This window comes from Vulpes lagopus, chromosome X (assembly GCF_018345385.1).
Source record: "Vulpes lagopus strain Blue_001 chromosome X, ASM1834538v1, whole genome shotgun sequence".
Lineage (NCBI taxonomy): Eukaryota > Metazoa > Chordata > Mammalia > Carnivora > Canidae > Vulpes > Vulpes lagopus.
The window spans coordinates 1,501,014-1,523,391 of record NC_054848.1 but is presented as its reverse complement, the minus strand read 5'-3'; the positions used below and the strand labels follow the sequence as shown (position 1 = coordinate 1,523,391).

At 48.6% G+C, this 22,378-nt stretch overlaps 1 protein-coding gene across 3 annotated transcripts; it reads left to right on the top strand.

Annotated features, from left to right (window-relative positions):
• The first annotated feature begins 360 nt into the window (after positions 1-360).
• ARSL (arylsulfatase L) lies at positions 361-21,086 on the top strand. 3 transcript variants are annotated; one of them, XM_041740347.1, is made up of 11 exons: positions 361-410; positions 3,673-3,717; positions 4,909-5,058; positions 5,929-6,050; positions 7,567-7,689; positions 9,535-9,958; positions 11,499-11,635; positions 13,805-13,939; positions 14,677-14,839; positions 17,150-17,271; positions 20,646-21,086. In XM_041740347.1, exons 2-11 carry the CDS (start codon positions 3,695-3,697, stop codon positions 21,002-21,004), a joined length of 1,758 nt encoding a protein of 585 aa, XP_041596281.1. In that variant the 5' UTR covers positions 361-410; positions 3,673-3,694; the 3' UTR covers positions 21,005-21,086. The 3 variants fall into 3 exon arrangements, with proteins under 3 accessions (XP_041596281.1, XP_041596280.1, XP_041596279.1); XM_041740346.1 differs by lacking the exon at positions 361-410 and adding an exon at positions 481-566; XM_041740345.1 differs by lacking the exon at positions 361-410 and adding an exon at positions 870-1,090.
• The last annotated feature ends 1,292 nt before the right edge of the window (positions 21,087-22,378 follow it).

The window sequence follows — 22,378 nt, the reverse complement described above, 5'->3', positions numbered from 1 at the left end:
AGAGGATCCAGCGGCTCCCGGTCGCTGTAAGTCTGGGCCCGGAGCCTCAGTGTACCCGTTAGTGCCTTACCCCCCAGCATCATTCAGCAGCCCTGCCACGAGCACCAGCTACTCCTACCGAAAGGCGCTCACCTCCTTTTTGCTATGATTTGTTCAATTCATGACGGATTCTTGAAGCCCGGAAGTCATAAGACGGTTATGGGCCACGCCTGAGCCTCACATCAGGCCTCGGCCGAGCTCAGGCCAGCTCAGGCCGCAGAGAGCAAAAGTGCACGAGGGGGGCTACAAGGAGGGGGGTTGGATGTGATTCCCCGGGAAGTGTGCAGAGGGCTCTCATCCAGAGAAGTCTTTGAAAGGGATCCCGGGGCCTGGAATCCGCATCCTGCCACCCTCCGGAGGAAGGAAGACAGGTGGCTGCTCGGGAGTAGAAAACAGGCCAACAGGAATGGGCGGAGGGTGGAAGGAGCTCGCGCAGCGTGGCGGGCTTAGGGGGTGCGACCCTGCTGGCGGGGAGGATGCTCGGTGGCCTGAGCACAGCTGTCCTCGGCTCTTCTTCTCTTCCTTTGGTAATTTGGTCATTTCTGAGGCACATGCGGGGGCTGGGGCAGGGGGAGGGGGAGCCACAAAATGCCAGGCGTGCTCAGGAGGCATTTGTCAAGGCCAGGGCTTCCCCTCTCTGCAAGGGAGCGCAGCAGGCGAGCTCCCCGCGGGGGGGGGGGGGGGTGACAAGGTCGGGAGGGGCAATGAATGAGTCACTGTGCTCAGCAGGAGGGTCCGCCCCGCTGCGGTAAGGCTCCTGCGGAAGAACAGCGGGTCCCCTGTGCGACCCGGCCCGGCGGACGGTGCCCTGCAGGGCGGGGGCGGGGCGGGGGCGGGGGCGGGGGGGGGGCCGCTCCCTGCGCAACCGAACTTGCTTCCCGCCAGCTCCTTGCCGGCGCTTTGAGGCCCGAGTCCGCGGCGCACATGCGTGCAGCTGCCCGCAGGCCCGGGACTCGCAGCCTCCGCTCCCTGCGGGGCCAGCGCCCACCCCCAGCCCCCAGCGCCCGCCTCCGCCCCCGCCCCGCCGCGCTCCCGGAGCGCAGCCCCTCAGGTAAGACGCCCTCCCCGCGGGCCCCGCGCCGGGATGCTGCGCAGCTGTGCGGAGCTGCACCCACACCCGCCCTGCAGGGCACCCCCCCAGCCGCCCCAACCTGCAGGGCACCCTCACCCCGACCCCACACTCTGCACAGCACCCCCCCAGCACTCCCCACCCTGCAGGGTACCCTCCCCACCGCTCCCCCACCCTGCAGGACACCCTCTCCCCGCCCCCCTTTGCCCTGCAGGGCACCCTCTCCCCCCACCGTCCCCATTACCCCTCCTCCCTACAAGGCAACCTTCCCCTCGCCCCCCCACCCCCCCCCCCGCACTGCAGGGCACCCCCCCAGCCGCCCCACCCTGCAGTGTACCCTCCCCACTGCCCCCCCACCCTGCAGAGCACCCTTCCCCTGTCCCCCCCACCCCACCCTGCAGGACACCCTCCCCCCACCCCCCTTTGCCCTGCAGGAAGCCCTCCCACCCACCCCCCCAGCACCACCCTCGCTTTGCAGGGCACCCCCCCAGCCGCCCCCAACCTGCAGGGCACCCTCACCCCACCCCCACACTCTGCACGGCACCCCCCAGCACTCCCCACCCTGCAGGATACCCTCCCCACCGCTCCCCCACCCTGCAGAACACCCTTCTCCCGTCCCCCCCACCCCCGCCCTGCACAGGACTCTCCTCCAGTCCCCCTCACCTCTGCAGGGCACACACACACACACACACACACACACACACACACCCCGTCTCCCCCACCCTGCAGGGTACCCTACCCCCGCACCCCCTCACCCTGCAGGGCACCCTCCCCAGCCCCCCCCCCCCGCCCTAGGGGGCATGCCCCCACTCCCCCTGCAAGGCACCCGCTCCCCCCCCCCCCCCCGCCCTGCTGGGGACCCTCCCCCGTCCCCCCCCTCCGCCCTACAGGGCCCCCCTCCCCCCTACAGGACACCCTCCCCCTGCACCCCCCCCCCGGCCCCGCCCCCCATCCTTGGTGTCGGTCTCTGGCAATCCTCTAGAAGGGATTTTGCAGAAACATCAGTGGGAGAATTCAGTGGTTGCTGGGGGTTGGGGCAGGGAGGGATGAACAGGCGCAGCACAGGGGACGTTTAGGGCAGTGAAACCACTCTGTAGGATGCTACAGTGGTGGATCCATGTCATTATACGTTTGTCCAAACCCACAGAATGGACACCACCAACAGTGAGCCCCGATGTAAACTGAACGTTTTGGATGATAGAAACAGCACATAGGTATAGTCACAAGACACCATACATCCTCCAGAAGGGAAAAAAAAAAGTCCATGGAGCTGGGTGGCTCACACCTCACTAAAATGCTTCCTGGAAATGAATAAAGCAAATCAACAGCCATGGTTTGCTGCTAGACTTTGCCCGGTGATGGAAGCCGTCAGCCTTTATCGCTCTGAAAACTTCCCTACTGATGCGTGTCCACGTACAGCCCACACATGAACTTATTCCGTGGGGTCTTTCTCTACACATGCTTGGCCCTGTCCTTGCTACGCATTACGGGCGTCTGGTTGACCACAGGCTCATTACCCTGTCCTGCTGCTGAGGTGAATCAAGTGTGCAACGGTGTGAGAAATCACCTGAGATGGCCAAGGAGCTTGGGAAAAACCCCTACCACCTTGCGGCCAAGGACTGATGTTCACAGAACATGAAGGGCACGGAAAGGTCAGGCTGGATTGGAAGCTCGAGGAGCCCATCTGGCCCTCCTCGGGGTGGGGGGTGGCACTCATAGGAGGGCTGGGTGCCCTCTGGGCTCAGAAGCCTCCCAACTATGGAAGCCAAGATCTCTTCAAACAACTCATGAGTAGGGCTTCAGGTCACTGCAGAGGCCATGCCAGGTCAAGGTCCTTGACCCACAGAACCCCAACTTGGCTTTCCCTTCATGTCTGAGCCAGGAGCTGGGGAATTCCATGAAGAATTCGAACTTAATGGGGACAGAGTTTCACTCTGGATGGATGAGAAATTCCTGGACGTGGGTGGAGGCGATGGTTGTACGACTGTGTGAATATGCTCAAGCCCCTGAGCTCCGTGCTTATGCTTAACGATGGCTAAGAAGGTACATTTCGCTCTATGCATTTATGACAATTTTTTTTAAAAGATGGATATTGGAGATTATTTCAAGTCAATAATCTTATCACTTGATTTTGCATTTTCTCTCCTTTCTACATTCGATATCAAAGATCACAAATCTGTGGTTCACGGGGGCAAACATCACCTGATTTGCAAATAATGTTGCAGTGGAAGCCAGCAACCCCAGTCACGTGTGTATCGTCCATGACAGCCGCCGTGTTACAGCCACAGAGTGGACCATCGGGGCAGGAAAGCCCCAAATATTTTAAATACTTACCACCTAGCCCTCGACAGACACACATCCTATATTCTTAACGCAGCATTCAGCATCTTAAGTCTCTCCAATACGGAAGATCATTCTTTTCATGAGTTTTCAGTCATTGTTTTAAGGTTTTATTGAGAGCATCAGAGAGAAAGTCTCCCTTTTGCTCCGTACTTACTATTTTACATGTGGAATTGGTGCAAATCTGCTGCCTTTGTTATAATACACCTCTTTGTTTCCTACAGGGAATAAAAGGCAGAAGACAATATGCTGCATCTGGAGCATTCCTGGTAAGACGGGATTACGTGCGATCGTTAATCTTCTGTTTCTGCTTCTACATTTCTGTACGTCCCTTTGCCAGGATGCATCGACACAGTAGGCTTGCTCACCTCGCACTGATTGTGCATCGGGGGGACTGGTCCTGGGACTCCGGATTCATATCGGTGACTCACACTCCCCCCATCCGGGAGCTTCTGAAGGAATCTTTTCATGTTTTCCACGGAGCCCGTATGGCCAATCTTCTTCAGAAACTCAGATCCCATCTGTATTTCATGGCACTGGGGATTGGAACACTCTTGTCCTGCTCTGTGTGGACGTGGCCAAAGCGGCTCCACGGACACCACGGTTATGGGAGTGATGAAGGTGAAACAGCCACCAGCCTTTGTGGCAATTCTTCCTTCTGATATGCCACCACGAGGGAGTCTCTACCCTGGGCTGGAACCTCCATCACCCCGACAGACCCACTTCCCATCAGGTATCAGTGAGCGAAAAAGGTCAGTCACATTCGTGCTGGACTATACGGAGACTTTGAATGGACTCAGAATCACCAGGTAGAGGGCACCTGAGTGTCTCAGTGGTTTGAGCATATGCCTTTGGCTCAGGATGTTACTCAGGGTCCTGGGATCGAGTTCCGCAGGGAGCCTGCTTCTCTCTCTCCTATATCTCCGTCTCTCTGTGTGTCTGCCATGAATAAATAAATAAAATCTTTAATAATTTAAAAAAAAAAAAAAGAATCACCAGATGGTATCGGTAAACCCTTGCCCTGACTTTTCCCCTCTGCCTTACTCTGGTCAGTAGGTCCACTCCCACAAAGTGCCAAAGATAACCCAGTTCAGCACAGTTCACTTATTTAAGGAAAAATAAACAAGAGGCAAAGGGGAAGGAGCTATAGATGTTCCTTGGACCTGATCCATGCATAATAAGAAACCAAATTAGGGCTTTTTCTTAATCATGGGTATGATGATCTAACAACAGGGCTTCAAAAAAAATTGTTTACAGTGGAAATAAAACCATCAAGAGCATGAATTGTCTTCAGCCAAAAAAATTAAATGCCTAAGAATGGACTCAAACTCTTCTGCAGTGGGATGCTAATATCAAAGTCCCCTAAAACGGTGACACCTCTAAAAAAAATCCCATTTACAGAAGTCACGTAAATGGAATGGGAAGCAGGGTGAAGCGTTCACCGGCACCTTGTGTTTCAGGAGCTGGCTGGCTGTGATGGTCGGTGTGCTTCTGGGTGCGAGGCCCTCGGCTTGCAGGGATTTATCCGGTTCGCGTCCAAACATCCTTCTTCTGATGGCGGACGATTTTGGCATCGGCGATATCGGCTGCTATGGCAACAACAGCATCAGGCAAGGATGCGAGAATCGCTCATCGGGCATCCGAGGAAGACACCAGTGACAATGGATCTCGCTCTTCATACGTGCGATCCAAACTTCGACAGGATTCCGTGCATGTTTCCTTGAACACCCTCTCTCCCTTCCTTCTCCCCACCCCAGCACTAACCCCAGCTCAAATTCCTCCTGCCTATGACTCATCACTTCACTTTGAGACATGGTTTCCATCAGCACGGTCTGGGATAGACAGTGTTTGATAAAACATTTGTGTTGCATCTGAGTCAAAGGCCCGAGCTTACTCATGCTCCGCTTCCACCCATCAGGCCAAGACCACCCGCTCATACATGACTTCAGCGCCTCCTGCTGAAAAGCTCTGCTTCAGACAGCCGAATCCACGTCACCCCCACGACATGCTTATCTGTCAATGCTGCTCCATCTCTCTGAGAATGAGCTCGCTGCATCGCCGTAGTCACATTCCCATTACCCTTGAGGGCCCGGCTCAGGCCACAGCAGGGAGCTACATCTGAATCCCACCCTCCCGTACCAACTACCATACGTTGGTGCCAGGAGGTCAAATTTCCCAATCGAAACTGTGAATCCCACGTGAAAAAGCACTGCGGGCTCTCAAGTCTGAGTTTCCCTTAATGCCCATCTCAGTACGAGTCACGTGTTGCAAAAACTTAGCCAACGATATCAAATTGAGTTTCTGTTTCTTTGACGGTTCAGATGACATTTGAAGATCTTGCCTTTTGGTCATTCCCAAGAACACCTTGATGTGTTCCGTGATGATGGCCTGGTTTTCTATTGACTATGTAGGTGTGCCTGTGGAAAAGCCTGTTGAGTTTGTTTGTTAAGGAATAAAACTGTTCCTGTTTCCCTCTGCAGGACTCCAAATATTGACCGCCTGGCAGAGGATGGGGTGATGCTCACCCAGCACATCGCGGCTGCTTCAGTGTGCACCCCAAGCAGGGCTGCCTTCCTAACGGGCAGATACCCTCTGAGATCAGGTTTGTCCTCCCTCATGTCCAACCGTGGTTCTGGAGAAGAAAAAGCTCCCGATATTAGAGGAATTAAAGGGTGGGGAGATTATTCTCCCTGTGGGTAGACAATAATCTAAACCCTCCATGTTTTTACCATCAGATTAGGTCAGTAAGAGCCATAGAGCCCCACAGATAGTGAGGTCACGCAGGCAGGGGGATTGAGCAGGGAGTAGACGAAAAGTTCAAAAAGTCTGTGTGATGTCCTTAGAGTGCTTCTGCTCTTTGACCCTAAAGATAAGAAACCTCCACATCAAGGGCTATCTCCTTTGGTTAAAGCCAACTGATTGCAATTGTTAACCATATCTTGAAAGACCTTCACAGAAGCACCTCAACTAGTGGACTTGTGTTTGAATAACTAAACTAGAGACCACCTGGCTGTGGGACACATCAAACAGACTCTCACAGCCCCTCACATGTGTGGGTCCCTGGCACCCTCTCATGCCCCGGGGAAGAAGGAGTCCCACCCAACGTAAGCAGAAACACGCCGGCTGTCTTCGTTATGGCCAAGAACCATGTATGTCTCACTAGTCTTCCCCCAAACCAGACGCATGCTCAAACATTTAGAAAAATCTCAGAAAGAATTCGCCAACTTCCTAAATAGTGATTGATGAGGTAGATTCACTCTTGGAACCAGGTAGATCTCTAGCAAGACGGAGCTGCATTCGTCAAAATGATCTAGGAGGCACAGAGCATCTTCCAAATCGGTGGTTTTCCACTGCATACTGCAGAACTTTAGAAAAATGTTTAATTTACCTTTTTTAAATACTTGAGTAGATGCCTTGGGTATATCAGAGTCAGTGTGATTTTTATCCGCGGCTCCCGACGTTGTTAGCACATACGGGTTGTCTGCGGTATCCTGCAACCGTTCCAAATCTGCACTTCCACCCCCAAACCAACTAAAACCACAGTCTCTAGTGGGGAGCGGAAGCAGATGGATGGCTCAGTTAGGTAAGCATCCAACTCTTGGATTTGGCTCAGGTCATGATTTCAGGGTCGTGAGACTGAGCCCCACATTAGGCTCCACATTCAGCCTGGAGTCTGCTTGAGATTCTCTTCCTCTCCCTGCTCACTCCGTCTCTCTCTTTCCCTAAAATAAATAAATAAATAAATAAATAAATAAATAAATAAATAAATAAAATATAAAATAAAACTTTATGGATTGACAACCAGGTTTCAGAATATTCTGGAGCTTCCCAAATGATTCCAAAGTACAGGTGAGTTTGAGAATCCCTGCATTATATAAAGACTTCGGGGAAATGATAAAACCATTTTTAAGTCTCTTTCCTTTTTCTCCGTAAGTCTCTTTGTGTTTATAACCTTCACGTAAAAGGACACTAAGCCTTCTTGCTAAGTTTTCAATTAACTTTTCACCACATATTTTAAGTGAAAAATGAATAATAGTGATAAAATCTGTCAATTAATAATAATGATAGAATCTGTCAATGTGCGACGGTAACGTTTCTTTGAAAATGGTTCCCCAAAGGTATGGTTTCCAGTAATGGTTATCGTGTTCTTCAATGGACCGGAGTATCTGGAGGGCTCTCAACCAATGAGATAACTTTTGCAAAAATATTAAAAGACAGAGGATACGCCACTGGGCTAATAGGTATGTACATTTTTAGTATTAAGCACCTTTCTTTTCTATGGAGAGTATATTCAACCAAAAAGGTTGGAAAGGCAGTGGTTTTGAGGCAGTGGGATTGTCCTCCAGACAGCTCCATGAATGCAGGGATGACCTCACTACAAAGAGTGCTTAGTGTTGGGGGATGCCCTGGGTGGCGCAGCGGTTTAGCGCCTGCCTTCGGCCCAGGGTGTGACCCTGGAGACCCGGGATCGAGTCCTGGTCGGACTCCCTGCATGGAGCCTGCTTCTCCCTCTGCCTGTGTCTCTGCCTCTCTCTCTCTTTCTCTGTGTCTCTCATGAATAAATAAATTAAATAAATTATTAAATCTTTATAAATTTTAAATCGTTATAAATAAATAAATTAAATCTTCAAAAAAAAGGAGTGCTTACTGCAAAGTAGTTGCTCAAGAAATATCAGCTTAATGAAACACGTGGCATTTCTTGGTATTTGTTGATGCACCTTGATTTTTGTTAAAAAAAGGAAATTTTTTTTCTCAAGTCACCAAATTACCATCAATTTCCATAATGCTGTTTTCCCTAAATTCTGCACAAAAATGCGACTGCAAGGCTTAATTACTTCCCTCTCTGCTTCCATAAATAGCATACTTATCTTTCTAGATGTCAACAAACCATGTCATATATAGAATGAAGTACGATGAAGGATAATCGTTTCTTGATAGGGGTCCAAGCTGTCGCTATCATTATCATGTCATAGTAATAATTTTTTGTTAACAGTGCCATCTATTGATCATGAAGAGCAGCACTAGCTGATACACTGAGTATCACATGCAATAGGCTTATTATCATTTTTCAAGAGAGAAATCTGTTTTTGTGGAACATTCCTTGGAAAATTGGAAAATTGCATGAGGTTTTCTGGATGAGAGACGCCATTTGGGGTGGTGGGAAGGCACACAGGTCTCTATCAACACTCTAGGAGTGACCATAGAGAAGCATGTGCCATTGATTGTACTTGAAACCTGTGCCATGTAGAACCTGTGGCCTACCATGACTCTGACCACCATTACAGTGGTTTAACGGAGACAGGGAAAGAAACATAATTCCAAAGTTGGGAAATCTTTTACCCTCACTGATTATAGCAGATTGAGTTTTCTAGAGCAATCAGACCACCCTGTGACTTCCTTATTGCTCAGTCACAGACCTTTGCAAACTCAGGTACAGTAGACTGAATCATGGTCACCAAAGATATCATGTCCTACTTGCTGGAAGCTAAAAAAAAAAATTGACTTATATGGAAAAGGGGTCTTTGCTCATGGGACTAATTCAAGGATCTTGAGATGTGGAGATTATCCTGGATTACCCAGGTGGACCTTATATGCGAGGGCAAGGGTCCTGTTAAGAGACATGTAGAGGGATATTTGACGCGGAGGAGGAGAAGTTCGTGCCGCCACAGAGGCAGAGATGGGAGGGATAGGACCGCAAGTCAAGGAATGCATGAGTCCCCAGAAGCTAGAAGAGGCAGGAAGGATCCTTCCCAGGAACCTACAGAGGGAACATGGCCCTGTCACAGCTTGATTCTGGACTCGTGGCCTTAGAACTGGGTGAGCATGAATTGCTATTGTTTTAAGCAACCGCGTTTTTGGAAATTTGTTTCAGCAGCTCAGGAAACCATGTATCATGTAACGTTGCCACGCAGGGTCCTCATTCCCCTGTAACCATGAAGCCAGGTGGTGATGGAACTCTACCCATGCACCTCTACTTGCCTGCCCTATTGCTGAACCCAGCAGAGCACCTGGAATGCAGCAAGCACACAATACCTACCAGCCAGTGATCAACTAGTTGTCATGTGGGCGTACTTTTTGCCTTTCAGGAAAATGGCATCTGGGCCTCAACTGTGAATCTTCCAGTGATCACTGCCACCACCCACTCAACCATGGATTCGACCATTTCTACGGAATGCCCTTTTCCATGATGGGGGATTGCATCCACTGGGAGCTGTCAGAGAAGCGTGCTGGCATGGAGCACAAACTCAATGTCTGCTTCCAAATCATGGCCTTCGCTGCCCTCACGCTCACCGCTGGGAAACTCACCCACCTGACATCAGGCTCATGGACTCCGGTCGTCTGGTCAACCGTAGCTGCCACCTTGCTCTTCGTGACCTCATATTCTATAGGTGTCCTGATTGTTCACGCAGACTGCTTTCTGATGAGAAACCGCACCATCACTGAGCAGCCCATGCACTTTCAAAGGACGACATCTCTTCTTCTCAAAGAGGTCTCCTCCTTTGTCCAAAGGTGAGCATCAAAGAGTGAGCTCCATCCTAGTAGCTCTCTGGTCCGTGCTCAAAATGCATTTGAAAAAATCTTTTGAGTTCCTTTCTGTAATGGAGATATGAATGGGGAAATCGCCCTGGCCCAGAAAGATATTTTTGGTAAATTGGGCCAGAGATGTTGTTCAGTTGAGTCCAGCTTGATCACGCCCATTGAAACAAGTGACAGGTCAGTTGAAACTTGCTGCTGGCCCCTCCTACTTGGAGCCGGTCCTCTTATGTAAGCACTGACTGATCACCTCAGGCCATATTTAACTAACAAGACAAACTGAATCACTGAAGATTTACACCAAATTCTAAATATTTTTAAAGCTCGATCATCAGAACTGTTGCTAACTTGACCCTGAATGTAAATTTGAATAACAAAGGGACTCAGTATGTCGGAGCCAAGAGGGGCCTGGTAAAAAGCTACACCAGAGTCAGTTCCATGCTCCCCAAGTGTGTCCCAGTAAAGTGGGGGACACCGTGGAAACCCAATTCACCTGGTGGTGATGAGGTTGCGATCACGTTCCAGAACGTTCTTCTCATGGAATTGCCTAATGTGGGTCAGAAATGATGCTGATAATTACAGTTGACCCTTGAGCAACATGGGGTCCCTGGGGTATCAACAGCTGACACCATGTGTTGTTGAAAACCACATATACCTTTGAGTCCCCCAAAACTTAACTGTTAATAGCCTATTGTTGACTGGAAGTCTTACTGATAGCATAAGTAGTCGGTCAACCCATAGGTTGTATGAGTTCTTACAATAAAGTGAGCTGGAGAAAAGAAAATGTTATTAAGGAAATCATAAGGAAAATACATTTATGGGACTGTAGTGTATTTATATCTTTAAAAAAACCCCACATATAAGTGGATCTGCAACACAATGAACCTGTGTTGTTCAAGGGTCAACCGTAGCTTGCAAATGACAGCAGGTGAGCCTAACGTGCCCCAAGTAAGTCTAAGACGTTCACTTTTGTTTCTGTACTTTAACGACACACAGCGGGTCATAGAGATCAGATGCAGAGAGGGACAGGTGAGGCATCGCCTCGGTCGGGGGACGGTCACACTGAAATCAGTAACCTAATAATCGTCATTTTAAAAGTGTGTTTTTAAACATGTTTAGGCTCATGTCAGAGCCTAAACTTTGTTGCTTGAGAGCAATTAAACAGAAAACCATACACGCAATGTCATTTTGTTCTATACGCTAATGTTCGGGACGGGAACGTATCCCGAAATAACTGAATGGAATAATTGTCAGATCAGACAGTTGCCTGGCCTTCTTCTGTCTTACCTTCACTTGCCAGAGGTATGTAGGGTTATAAGTCGATAAATTCAGGGAAAGAATGCACAGTATCAGTGCAGATTTTGCAACAGACTTTATAGAAGGGTCAAGTCATCCCATTAAAGAGTAGCAGATACACTTGCTTGGACGTGATCCTCTCGGTCTGTACTTTGCATCCCCGGGACCCGAATCTCTGCTTTATGTAAAAGTGGCTCCAGTCACTGTTATTTATTTTCAGAAACAAGCACAGACCTTTCCTCCTGTTTGTCTCCTTTCTACACGTGCACACCCCTCTGATCACTACCGAGAAGTTCCGCGGGAAGAGCGCGCACGGGCTGTACGGGGATAACACGGAAGAGATGGACTGGATGGTGGGTAAGTGCCTTTTCCCCGGTGAAAACGGAACTGGTGGAGGAGAAAAGGACATGCGGGATGAGATGACATTAATTCAGGCCACAGCTGGGAGAGGCAGTGTGGGTAGTGCGATCTCATCGAACGTGAAGGGTGTACGCGATTATAGCCTTTCCCTCACTGTGTTTGCTTTGTTTCTGCTCATCGCTGTCGTAGGTGGGTTAGTTTTCGACTCTCTCCCAGGAGAACATAGATTAAAACCCCCATGGGTAGGATGGTCTTGCTCTGTTTTCCTCCTGCATCTCCTGGGCTTGGAATCGTATCTGGCACGACAGACAGCACACATTTCTTCAGTGGTACACGGATATGGACACAGCCATTTTTCTGAGTCTCACCCAAGGACTTGGGTGCCCCTGGGTTGATGTAGTGGCAGACAGAGAGGGCCAGGAGCTACAGCAGCATGGGAATCAGAGATTTCAGGAGAAAACATACTTTTAAAAATCTGTTGAAAACGTCACCTTGGAGGCAAATGCATTATTTGAGTGAATTGTTGGGGGAAATGCTGGACGTTGGGAGACACGTAGGCAAAGAGCAATGTCACATCACATCCCTAGTGGGGCTTCAGGACAAACTCACTCAGTACTGCACTATGGTCCTTGTGTGGAAGAGATTAAGAATCTCTGGAAGATACAGGCTGTTTTATGTGATACCAAATATTAAGTGTTTAAAACACAATTCACCATGACACAAGTTGAGGGAAACCCTTTTTCCGTGAATATAGGTGAGGATGTAGGTAATAGAACACGTACTGGATGATAAAGTCTGAAATTCTCCGGTACAGAGTAAAAAAAAAAAACAAAAACAAAAAAACCCTAAGTCCCTCAAGATAAGGAACTCTGAAGCCGTATTTCAAGAATCTTCTCTATGGCTTCCGTGCCTCTGTGTTCCAGTTTCAAACTCAATCAAGCCACAGTAGGATCATTTTTTTAAATGAAAACCGTTGTCCTGGTGCAGGGAGGTGAAGGAGAAGGGATTTTTAGGACAGAGAATCTATTTTGTCTGATACTATAATGCTGGATGCACAGCATTATGCATTGATCAAAACCCTTAAAATGTACAACACCAAGAGTGAAGTACCACAGAAACTACAGACTTTGGTTAATAGTAATGTGTCACTATTGGCTCACTGATGACACGAAGACTCGGCTTACCCATAAAACCCAAAGCTGTTCTAAAAATATAATAAATAAATAAATAAATAAATAAATAAATAAATAAATAAATAAATAAATAATTTAAGGAGGGGGATTTAGTAGAACCGCAAATTCACAAATCTGTGTCCAAAACAAAGCACCTGAAAACAAAGAAATGGTTGAACCGTGGATGAGACCAAGAAAGAGCACACATAATGACATGGTTAATTTAAAGTTAAGTGAATGGACAATTGTCTTAATTGCGCTCAGTCGAACCAATAAAATGCAGGATCATCAGACCGTATCAAAAAGCAAGACGGGAACCCCAAAGACATGCTGTTTAGATCTAACGGCACAAATTAGGTCCCAGTAAAAGCTATCGAGAAACAGGATCTATTTGAGACCACAGTCAACTTTCACGATGCCCGGTCCTCATGACAGGGGGCAGATTAAAAGTCTGGTCCATTGTTAGAAATAAAATAATATGATTCTTCTCGTCCAGTTAAAAAAAAAATCTCATGGACATGGCAAATTGCATCAACCATAAGCTTTCCCTTTGAGGTGACTATAAGACACCTGGAGCCAGAGGTGTCAACTATTCTTCATCGATGGACACATGTCGCCAATGCCATTGTCAGCCTTCTTCCTAGAGCCCCTCGATCTCCTTCTTTCTTTTTTTCCCCCTCTTTCCTTTTTTTTAAATTGAAGTACGATTGACTCTATAATCTTCTTCTACCACCTTTTTAACACTTTGCTATGTTGTCCTATGTAGTGTATGCCCTACAGCTTGCCTTAAACTTTTTGGAAACAGGATGGGGTCTATCTAAGGGCATATATGAATCTTGGGTCAGCATGATTCTACTGCTGCTCACCCCCATTAAATGTTAACGCTAAAGCCTCATTCTCACGGAAAGATCCAGAATGCTGAAGCACACGCTGAATACTTTGGTCTCAGACCCTCTTCCATTTTGACCGGCTCAAATGCATGTATCCTCTGCAGGGCAGATCCTTGATACTCTGGATATGGAAGGGTTGACCAACAGCACGCTTGTTTATTTTACGTCGGATCACGGGGGATCTTTAGAGGCCCAACTCGGAAAGGAGCAATATGGCGGCTGGAATGGAATCTACAAAGGTAGAGAGATGACCAGATCCTTGTGTATGGTCTTTATCCCCATCCTACAGTTCCCAACCCTTCCCATGGAATGGGGCCACCCCCCTCAAGAGAATCACCAGGGACTTTGCTTTGCGATTCAGGGTGGCAATGACAATTTGTCATGGTCAAATCTGTTGTGTGTGTGTGTGTGTGTGTGTTTTTTCCTTTTGCACAATGCCGTGGGTTTTGGTATATTCACGGAATTGTGCAACCGTCCCCACCGCTGAATTGCAGAACATGGTCACCTCCTCAAAAAGAGACTCAGTACCCATTTGCCATCATTCCCCGGTTCCTCCTTCGCCCAGCCCCAGGCAAGCACCAACTTATTTCAGCCTCGGTGTGTTTCCCCATCGTAACCATGTCATGTAAATGGAGCCATGCGGTATTGGCTTGGCTACCGGCTTCCTTCACCGTTTTCCAGGTTCATCCACATTTTGACAAGTGTTAACTGCTTCATTCCTTTTCATGGTTGAAAACCCTTCCGTTGTACGGATGGACCACATTTTGATTATCCCTCCATCAAGTGATGGACTCAGGAATTAGGCAATGCATCCAAGCAGAGTGGGTGCCACGGCAGCCACATCATATTCAAACTGGAATCCTATCAACTACAGACACATCATCCTTGGATGTACCCCCCCCCCAAAGATCGTAAAACACGCTGCCAAAGAAAACATGGAACAATCACATTCTTTTCTGTTCATGTTTACACACAGGTGGCAAAGGGATGGGGGGCTGGGAAGGTGGAATCCGCGTCCCAGGGATCTTCCGGTGGCCTGGGGTGCTGCAGGCCGGCCGCGTCATCCACGAGCCCACCAGCCTGATGGATGTTTTCCCCACCGTGGTCCAGCTGGGGGGCGGTGAGGTGCCCCAGGACAGGTACAGACAGCCCAGGGAACCCTAGCAACTCAATTTGGCACAGAAACATGTCTGTGAAATGTCATTGTCCTTCTTGTATTGCATGACACATCCATGAAATGAGTATCCGGGGCAACACTCTAGGCTCCCTGTTATTAGCGACAGGGGTCAGCTGTCTGCTTCATTTTATACGTACGAATCCGCTTCTCCTCTCCCGATTCCTAAGTGGAGGCATTTCATTATGGCGGTCATTGAAAAAGCCAACAGTTCATCACAGGAAACTCCTTTTCACGTAGTGTGGTAGAGATTTGGCACAGATTCCAATTTTCCGCTGTCTTAAAAATTACAGAAAATTTAGGGTGGGGGAGTAGAAAATAAAATTATGTCATAATCTGATAATTATGTATACAATCATATAATTATTATGCAATCACATGATAAATGATCCTCATGCAATTACAAATTGTACGATATATATCACGTATCTAGATCTACATCTAGATCTATCTAGATAAGCAGATTTAGATATATCTTTTAGATAGATTTTCCATAGTTTATATGTATTTATGTAAATATATAGAGAGATTTAGAGGTCCTTGTGCCTCTAAATAAATATTTAATAATTAATATTTAATTAATAAATAAAGAATTTAATGCCTTCGTGGTATTTTCTTTCAACCATCCCCTTATGGTTGGACACTAGCCTTGCCGTAAAAAAATAAACGACGACAAAAATAACCACTGTCTTGTCATGTTACTGCCTGTCATAATTACTTCCTTAGTAAGAACCCTTTAGAACGTAAATTCCTGAGTCAAAGAATATGGCTATTGATAGATAAATCTTTTGATATGTTTTGTCAAATCGTTCCTTGGGGATCACCACCAGCCATAAGGGAGATGTCTATTTTAAAACATAATAGAACTAAAATAAATATAAATTCCTGTATAGGTTCCTCATATGTGTGTATACAAACGTACATATATGTGTGTATTGTAATTTTCACTGTTTTATCACTAGAGAGGTTGACTCTTTCACCTTAACATTCTGTTTTTTCTTGCACTCAATATCATATCTTTTTTTTTTTATTTTTCCCCTAATTGGATGCTAATTTTTATTTTTATTTATTTTAATTTTTTTAAGATTTTATTTATTCATGATAGACACACAGAGAGAGAGAGACAGAGAGACAGGCAGAGAGAGAAGCAGGCTCCACACAGGGAGCCCGACGCCCGACTTGATCCCGGGTCTCCAGGATCACACCCTGGGCTGAAGGCGGCGCTAAACCGCTGAGCCACCCAGGGCTGCCCGGATGCTTATTTTTAAATTAAGTTCTAATGTATAATTTGCTTTAAAAATACAAATTTAAAAAAAAATACAAATTTATGTGACATGTATATTGCAAATGTGTTGTTGCACTAGAACGTAAAATAAATACGGCCATATAGTGTGTGCATATATATGTGCTTGTGCGTACATGAATACATATATTTGAAGGTGTAATTTTATATATGTATACACGTGTATGCACGCACATCCATGTTGTTCATAGATTCTTTTATTTCATTTTTCATGATAACTAGTAACTCTAAGTAAAGTCAACTTGAATTCTCTACCTTGATAAAGAACATTGGTCAAATTACAGAGAAAGATCCCTTTTTAGATTAGAGTTTTTAGATTAGATTAGATTTTTAAGATTAGATTTTTTAGATCTAAAGGTCCCTTTAGATTTTAGACTTTTACATCTGTAAAAATCTATCCTCAATATTGATGATTTACTTTTGATCCTGAAAACTGACCAGGTCACTGGGACAGAAAATGCTCAGGGCCATCCCTGCAAATCACAAGTGGGGGATTTGGGCTTTCTCCTAAGAAGGGTGGAGAAAAGTGCAAGTGGGATCCCAAGAAACCTCCACCCATCCTGAATGGGACTGGAGCTGGATCTTGGAAACTGAAGAAGCCGAGGAAGTTGGAAAGGGGGGGAGACAAGGCAGGCAGGCGTGGAGGAGGGGCTTCGGAGGCAGACAAGGAAATGGTACCCGGTGTTGATGAAGAACGCACCATATCCCTTAATGGCTTAGAGCCCAATAGAGTGTAAGACCGAAAAGGCATTTCACCGAATCCTCAGCTTTTTCTTGCATTCATTATAAGGTTGGGCAGGTGATACCTTTAGCCGAGCATGTCGGGTCCTCAGGGCTCTTGTAGCCAGAGCCGGTGCCTGTAGACGAGTAATGGGAGTGGTTGTTTCAATGCTTCCCCAAGCTCGCTAAGGCTCGCGCGTGCCCTGTGTGCGCACTTGCAGCATCCGTGAGTCTCCGTGCTCCTGTCTGCAGGGTGATTGATGGCCGGGACCTGCTGCCCTTGCTGCTGGGGACAGCGCAACACTCTGCCCACGAGTTCCTGCTGCACTACTGCGAGAATCTCCTGCACGCAGCCCGCTGGCGCCAACGGGACGGTGAGTGCTCTGGGTGACTGAGTCGCATCTTGGCCCCTGCTCCCGTGGCTCTGCTTCACACCAGCCCTTTTCTCTGTTTCTTGGCACTAATTTTTCCTGACATCAGCAACATCCTCGCTAATGCAAGCCGCCAATCACCTTAGCACCCTAATACCGTCGCTTACAGACGGGATTTTCATATGGCTTTCCTGCGCCCCAGTGCTCCAGTCTGCCTCTCCCCCTTCGAAGCCTCTGCCCTTAACAACATTGGTTTCCACCCATCTCAACCACCTTAACTCAATGACTCCCTTACATCCTTGTTGTAATAATCATAACTTTGTGATATAAGCAGCAACGTCCGTGCGGAATGATCTTTGTACTTAGAAATTTCCTGGGCTGTTTTGGCCCAACTGGGCTTTTATTTATTTTTTTTTAATTTTTATTTATGATAGTCACAGAGAGAGAGAGAGAGAGAGAGAGGCAGAGACACAGGCAGAGGGAGAAGCAGGCTCCATGCACCGGGAGCCCGATGTGGGATTCGATCCCGGGTCTCCAGGATCGCGCCCTGGGCCAAAGGCAGGCGCCAAACCGCTGCGCCACCCAGGGATCCCCCAACTGGGCTTTTAAAATAACTGTAAAATCATTTTTTTAAAAAAATTTACAGCTAGATTTTTAAAAATCCTATGGAAATATGAATTGGCTTTGCATCCCACGTGTAAATTCTACTCAGGGAGAAAGACTGGTTATCTTCACAATATCAGATTTTCCCAACTGAAACATGTTTTGTCCCTCCACTTATTCTTCTTATTTCAAAAGTATTCATTTCATCAAGCACAGTTTCTCCTGTCCCAATAATCTCATTGTATTTCATTTGCCTCCACGTTTATATGGATCTGTTCTCCGTCTTCAGCGAACTGGCATATCCAGAGGTTTTCTGTTTTTAGGCGTCATTTTTCTTTCGAAAATCCAGTTCTTGCATCTGCTCAAAAACTGTTATTTTTTAATTTTATACGCAGCTGATTTCTGCCGCTACCTTTGCCTTCTGATAACAGAGTTTCACCTAATCGAGTGACTTTTCTTCATTTCTAGTTCCCTATTATTTTGCCACGTGCTGATATTTTCTCCTCTCTTTTGGATTTGCCCTACGATTGATTGGATGTGTGACTTTGTGATTGCGTAGGTTTTATGATTCTTTTCTTCCTCTGGTGTTTGGGAAGAGCCGTATTCTCCTTGTGATTTATCTCTTACCTTTCCATTCCTCAAAACCATTCTCTTAGAAGCCTCGAGCGGTGTGAATCAAGAGCGGAGGCATACCTCTTGGGATTTCCCTTATTTAAGAGACTTTTTTTTTTTTTCTTTTTCTTTGAATGTCCCTCGTTTTCATCCATTCTTTTCAATATCTTTGTAATCTGGTATGACTTTTATTGCTACATTTTTGGTTCTTTAAAATCACTTCTTACACATCTCCTTCCCTTTTTGAGGGTTTTCTGAAAACCGTCATTCCATTGTACAGCCCAGTCTACAACCATGCATGCCTAGCAGTATAGATAACCGGGTCCAGTGTTCAAATCTGTTCTTTTACATTGTGGCTACCCCATCACTGACCTGTCATCTCTGTTATTGGGCGAATATTTCTATATTTTTTTAATGGTGAGTAGAGTGTATTCTCACAGCCCAAGCCTCTTCAATGGTACCCCTACGTGGCCTCCAGAGGTCTCCTGTTTATCCTACATGCATAATCCACTTAACCCCCTGCTGAAAATCATCCCAAGACCACCACTGCACACACATCAGGATAAATTCGTCCTTGTACTATGAGCGAGGCCCTCCCCATCTCAGAACACTCATAGGGGGACTGGATCTCCATGTGACTGGCTCATTCTTGATGGTCAAATGCAAAATTACCTTCCCAGCAAGGCTTTCTTGACCCAAACGAGTCCCCCTACACCCATGCACCCCAGACACTCACACCTACCTCCACCATCACCTCCTGCCACCTGGACCAGTTGTATTTTTTCCCCAGGCATTTTGCACTTCACAGTTTCCTTATTTGTGTGTGTTTACCACTATCTGGTCTGTTTCCACTCACTAAGACTTTTTCTCTCCTTTCTTTGTTCTTAACACATTTGCTGAATTATGGAAGTAGTGGGTGACCTTTATTGAGCAGGTGACGGAGGGTATTCCATTTCACCCCGGAGACGATGGTAGATGACAAAGGCTATGCCCATGACTCAGGTGAGCAAACTGGGAGCTGCTAGGTCACCCTCAGTGCTCAGAGGTGGACAGAGGACAGAGATGTTAATCACAGGGTGCAGGTCTGTAAACACCAAAGCACAGGGGCACCAGCCCCAGGAAGCAGGACTCAGGCAGGGCGTAAGAAGGAGGGGGCATGCCCTCCTGCTTGCACACACTTGCTAGGGAGGGGCCTAGGGCCGTGCTTCCTGGCCTCCTTCTCCTGATCCCAGGAGCAGCTGTGACCCATATCTGTCCCTGCTTCCTGGTCTTTCTGCCCCTGGAGGAGGCAGGGCCACTAGAGTCCTCTCTACCCTCCAGTGACACACATGGCTTCCCCAGACTCACTGGTGCCATTTTAAGCCTCTGAGCATCCTGCCTGGGACAACCTATGACAGGAGGAGTTCACTCCTTTGCCAACAGCTTTCCCGAGCTGTGATTCCATCTTAGCTCAGGACAGACTGGTGGCTTCTAGACAACAGACGTCTGCTGGGTGGTAGATGGCCACCTTCTTGCTGTGTCCCCGCATGGTGGAGAGACACAAGGGAAGCAAAGCTCTGTCCTGACTCTTGTCAGAGCTCATCCCATTCCTGAGGGCTCTGTCCCCGTGACCTGTTAACCTCCCAACGACCACCTCCTGGTTCCATCCTGTTGCGGGTCAGGGCTGCGATATATGAATTTTGGAGGCACGCAAATTCGGTGTGTAACATTCACATAATGTTAAGACTCAGTCTTTTAAAATGTACAGCTTGGGGGCATTTAGCACATTCAACATGTTGTGCAGACATCATCTGTGCCTAGTTCCAGAACATCCCGTTCCTCCAGAGACCCGGTCCCCATTAGCTCTCACTCCCCATTCTCCCACCCAGGCACAGGTATCCACCCTTCTACTTTCTGGGACTATGGATTTGCCTGTTGTGGACGCCTCATACAACTGGGATCGCACACTCTGTGGCCTCGTGTGTCTGGCTTCTCTCACTGAGCACCCCGTTTTTGAGGTTTATGTCAGAGCTCCATTTATCTTTATGGCAGAATGCCATCCCATTGCGGGGCTGGGCCACATCTGCTTATCCATTCCTCGCTTCAAGGACACGTGGGCCTGTCTCCAGCAACACATTCTATGTCTCCACGTGAGCCCCCTGACATCCTTGTCCTTCCCTCAGGAGGAAGACTGTGGAAGGTCCACTACACGACCCCACTGTTCCACCCAGAGGGAGCCGGCGCCTGCTACGGGAGAGGGGTCTGTCCCTGCTCCGGGGACCAGGTAGCCCATCATGACCCACCTTTGCTCTTCGACCTGTCCAGAGACCCTTCTGAAGCCCACGCCCTCACTCCGGACACGGAGCCCTCGTTCTATCACGTGATGGACACAGTGGCTCGGGCCGTGGAGGAGCATCGCCGGACCCTCATCCCAGTTCCGCTGCAGCTGGATACGCTGGGCAACATCTGGAGGCCCTGGCTGCAGCCGTGCTGTGGCCAGTTCCCCCTCTGCTGGTGTGACCGGGAAGGCGACCCACGATAACTGCCCCGTGGGACAGCTGGGTCCCCCCACCCCGACCCCTGCCCTTCGTTGCTGGTGGAAATTAAACCCCTTCTGAAGTTAAGTCGTCCATTTGCATGAGTGGGACAGTTGTGCCCTGCCAAATGCAGAGGTATAAGGAAGAGGCAGGGGCGTGCACTCGGCAAGGACGAGCCAGGAGGGGTCGTTCAGGCCCGGCAACAAGGGAGTGGGGAGCAAAGCCCGTCCTGCCATGGGCATTTCCACCAGCGGACCCCAGCCCCATCCGTTTGGTGGGACCCCACCAAGAGTGCACAGTCCCAGTGGAAGCTATTCCTGTGTCATACGGAGTAGGGGTTCGCGTGCGCAGAGTCGTCATTGGCTGCAGGGCCTGGGGGAAGATCCCCATCCTGCTGGAGGCCCATCCTGGGCGCGTCCAGTGCGACGAGCCGGGCCCTCATGCAGTGACCTCCCAGTACAGAGCAGGACACCGAATATCCAGGACGGCCCCCCAGTTCTGGGCTTCCCTAAGTCACCAGGGCATGTGTTCACCAAGAATCACTTAAAGACGCCCCGTTTGAAGTGACTTTTTCCTCCTCGACACTGAAAATAATAAACCGACAGGCTGAGTTGGCCCCCAGGTCTCCCCTTCTTTTTTTTAAATATTTGTTTATTTATTTATTTATTTATTTATTTATTTATTTATTTACGATAGAGAGAGAGAGAGAGGCAGAGACACAGGAGGAGGGAGAAGCAGGCTCCATGCAGGGAGCCCAACGCGGGACCCAATCCCGGGACCCCAGGATCGTGCCCTGGGCCAAAGGCAGGCGCCAAACAGCTGAGTCACGCAGGGATCCCCTGGGTCTCCCCTTCTCAGGGCGGGTTATTACACTGGGTCCCAGCTAGCCTGTGTGCTGAGGCCACCACCTCAGAGAACCAGCAGGGTGGCACCTTAGGCCTCGCCCTCATCCTTTCCAAGCTCTGGAGGCGGGAAGCCGGGACCAAGGTGCCGGCAGCAGGGTGGGTTCCTGCCCAGAGGCCTCGCAGGACACGGGAGCTAAGTCTACCAATTCCAAGGCCCACAGGTCTTTTCTCCAAACACATCCTTCGCGGAGTTTTCAAGAAACAGCCTCCAGGGCACTTAGGGCGCCCCCCCCCCCGCCCCCCCAACACACCCCCACTTTGGGAAAGCTGAATTCCCAAGCATTGTCTGCCCAGCGCGCAGATGGGAGTTGGGCAGGGAAACGGAGAAGTCGGGGCAGGTCATGGGGGGCGGGTCATGGGGGGCAGGCGGGGATGCGGGCACCAGGAAGGTCCCCGAGGGAGAGTCCCCGGGGAGGGTCTGACCCACGGCCCCAGGGCACGCGCGCTGCAGCGCTTACTGCAAGGAAGGGACTC

Coding starts and splice junctions, on each gene's coding strand:
- ARSL (XM_041740347.1), top strand. CDS start 3,695: ATGCTGCATCTGGAGCATTCCTG. Junction 7,690..9,534: donor ATACGCCACTGGGCTAATAG/GTATGTACATTT, acceptor TTTGCCTTTCAG/GAAAATGGCATCTGGGCCTC. Junction 11,636..13,804: donor AGAGATGGACTGGATGGTGG/GTAAGTGCCTTT, acceptor TATCCTCTGCAG/GGCAGATCCTTGATACTCTG.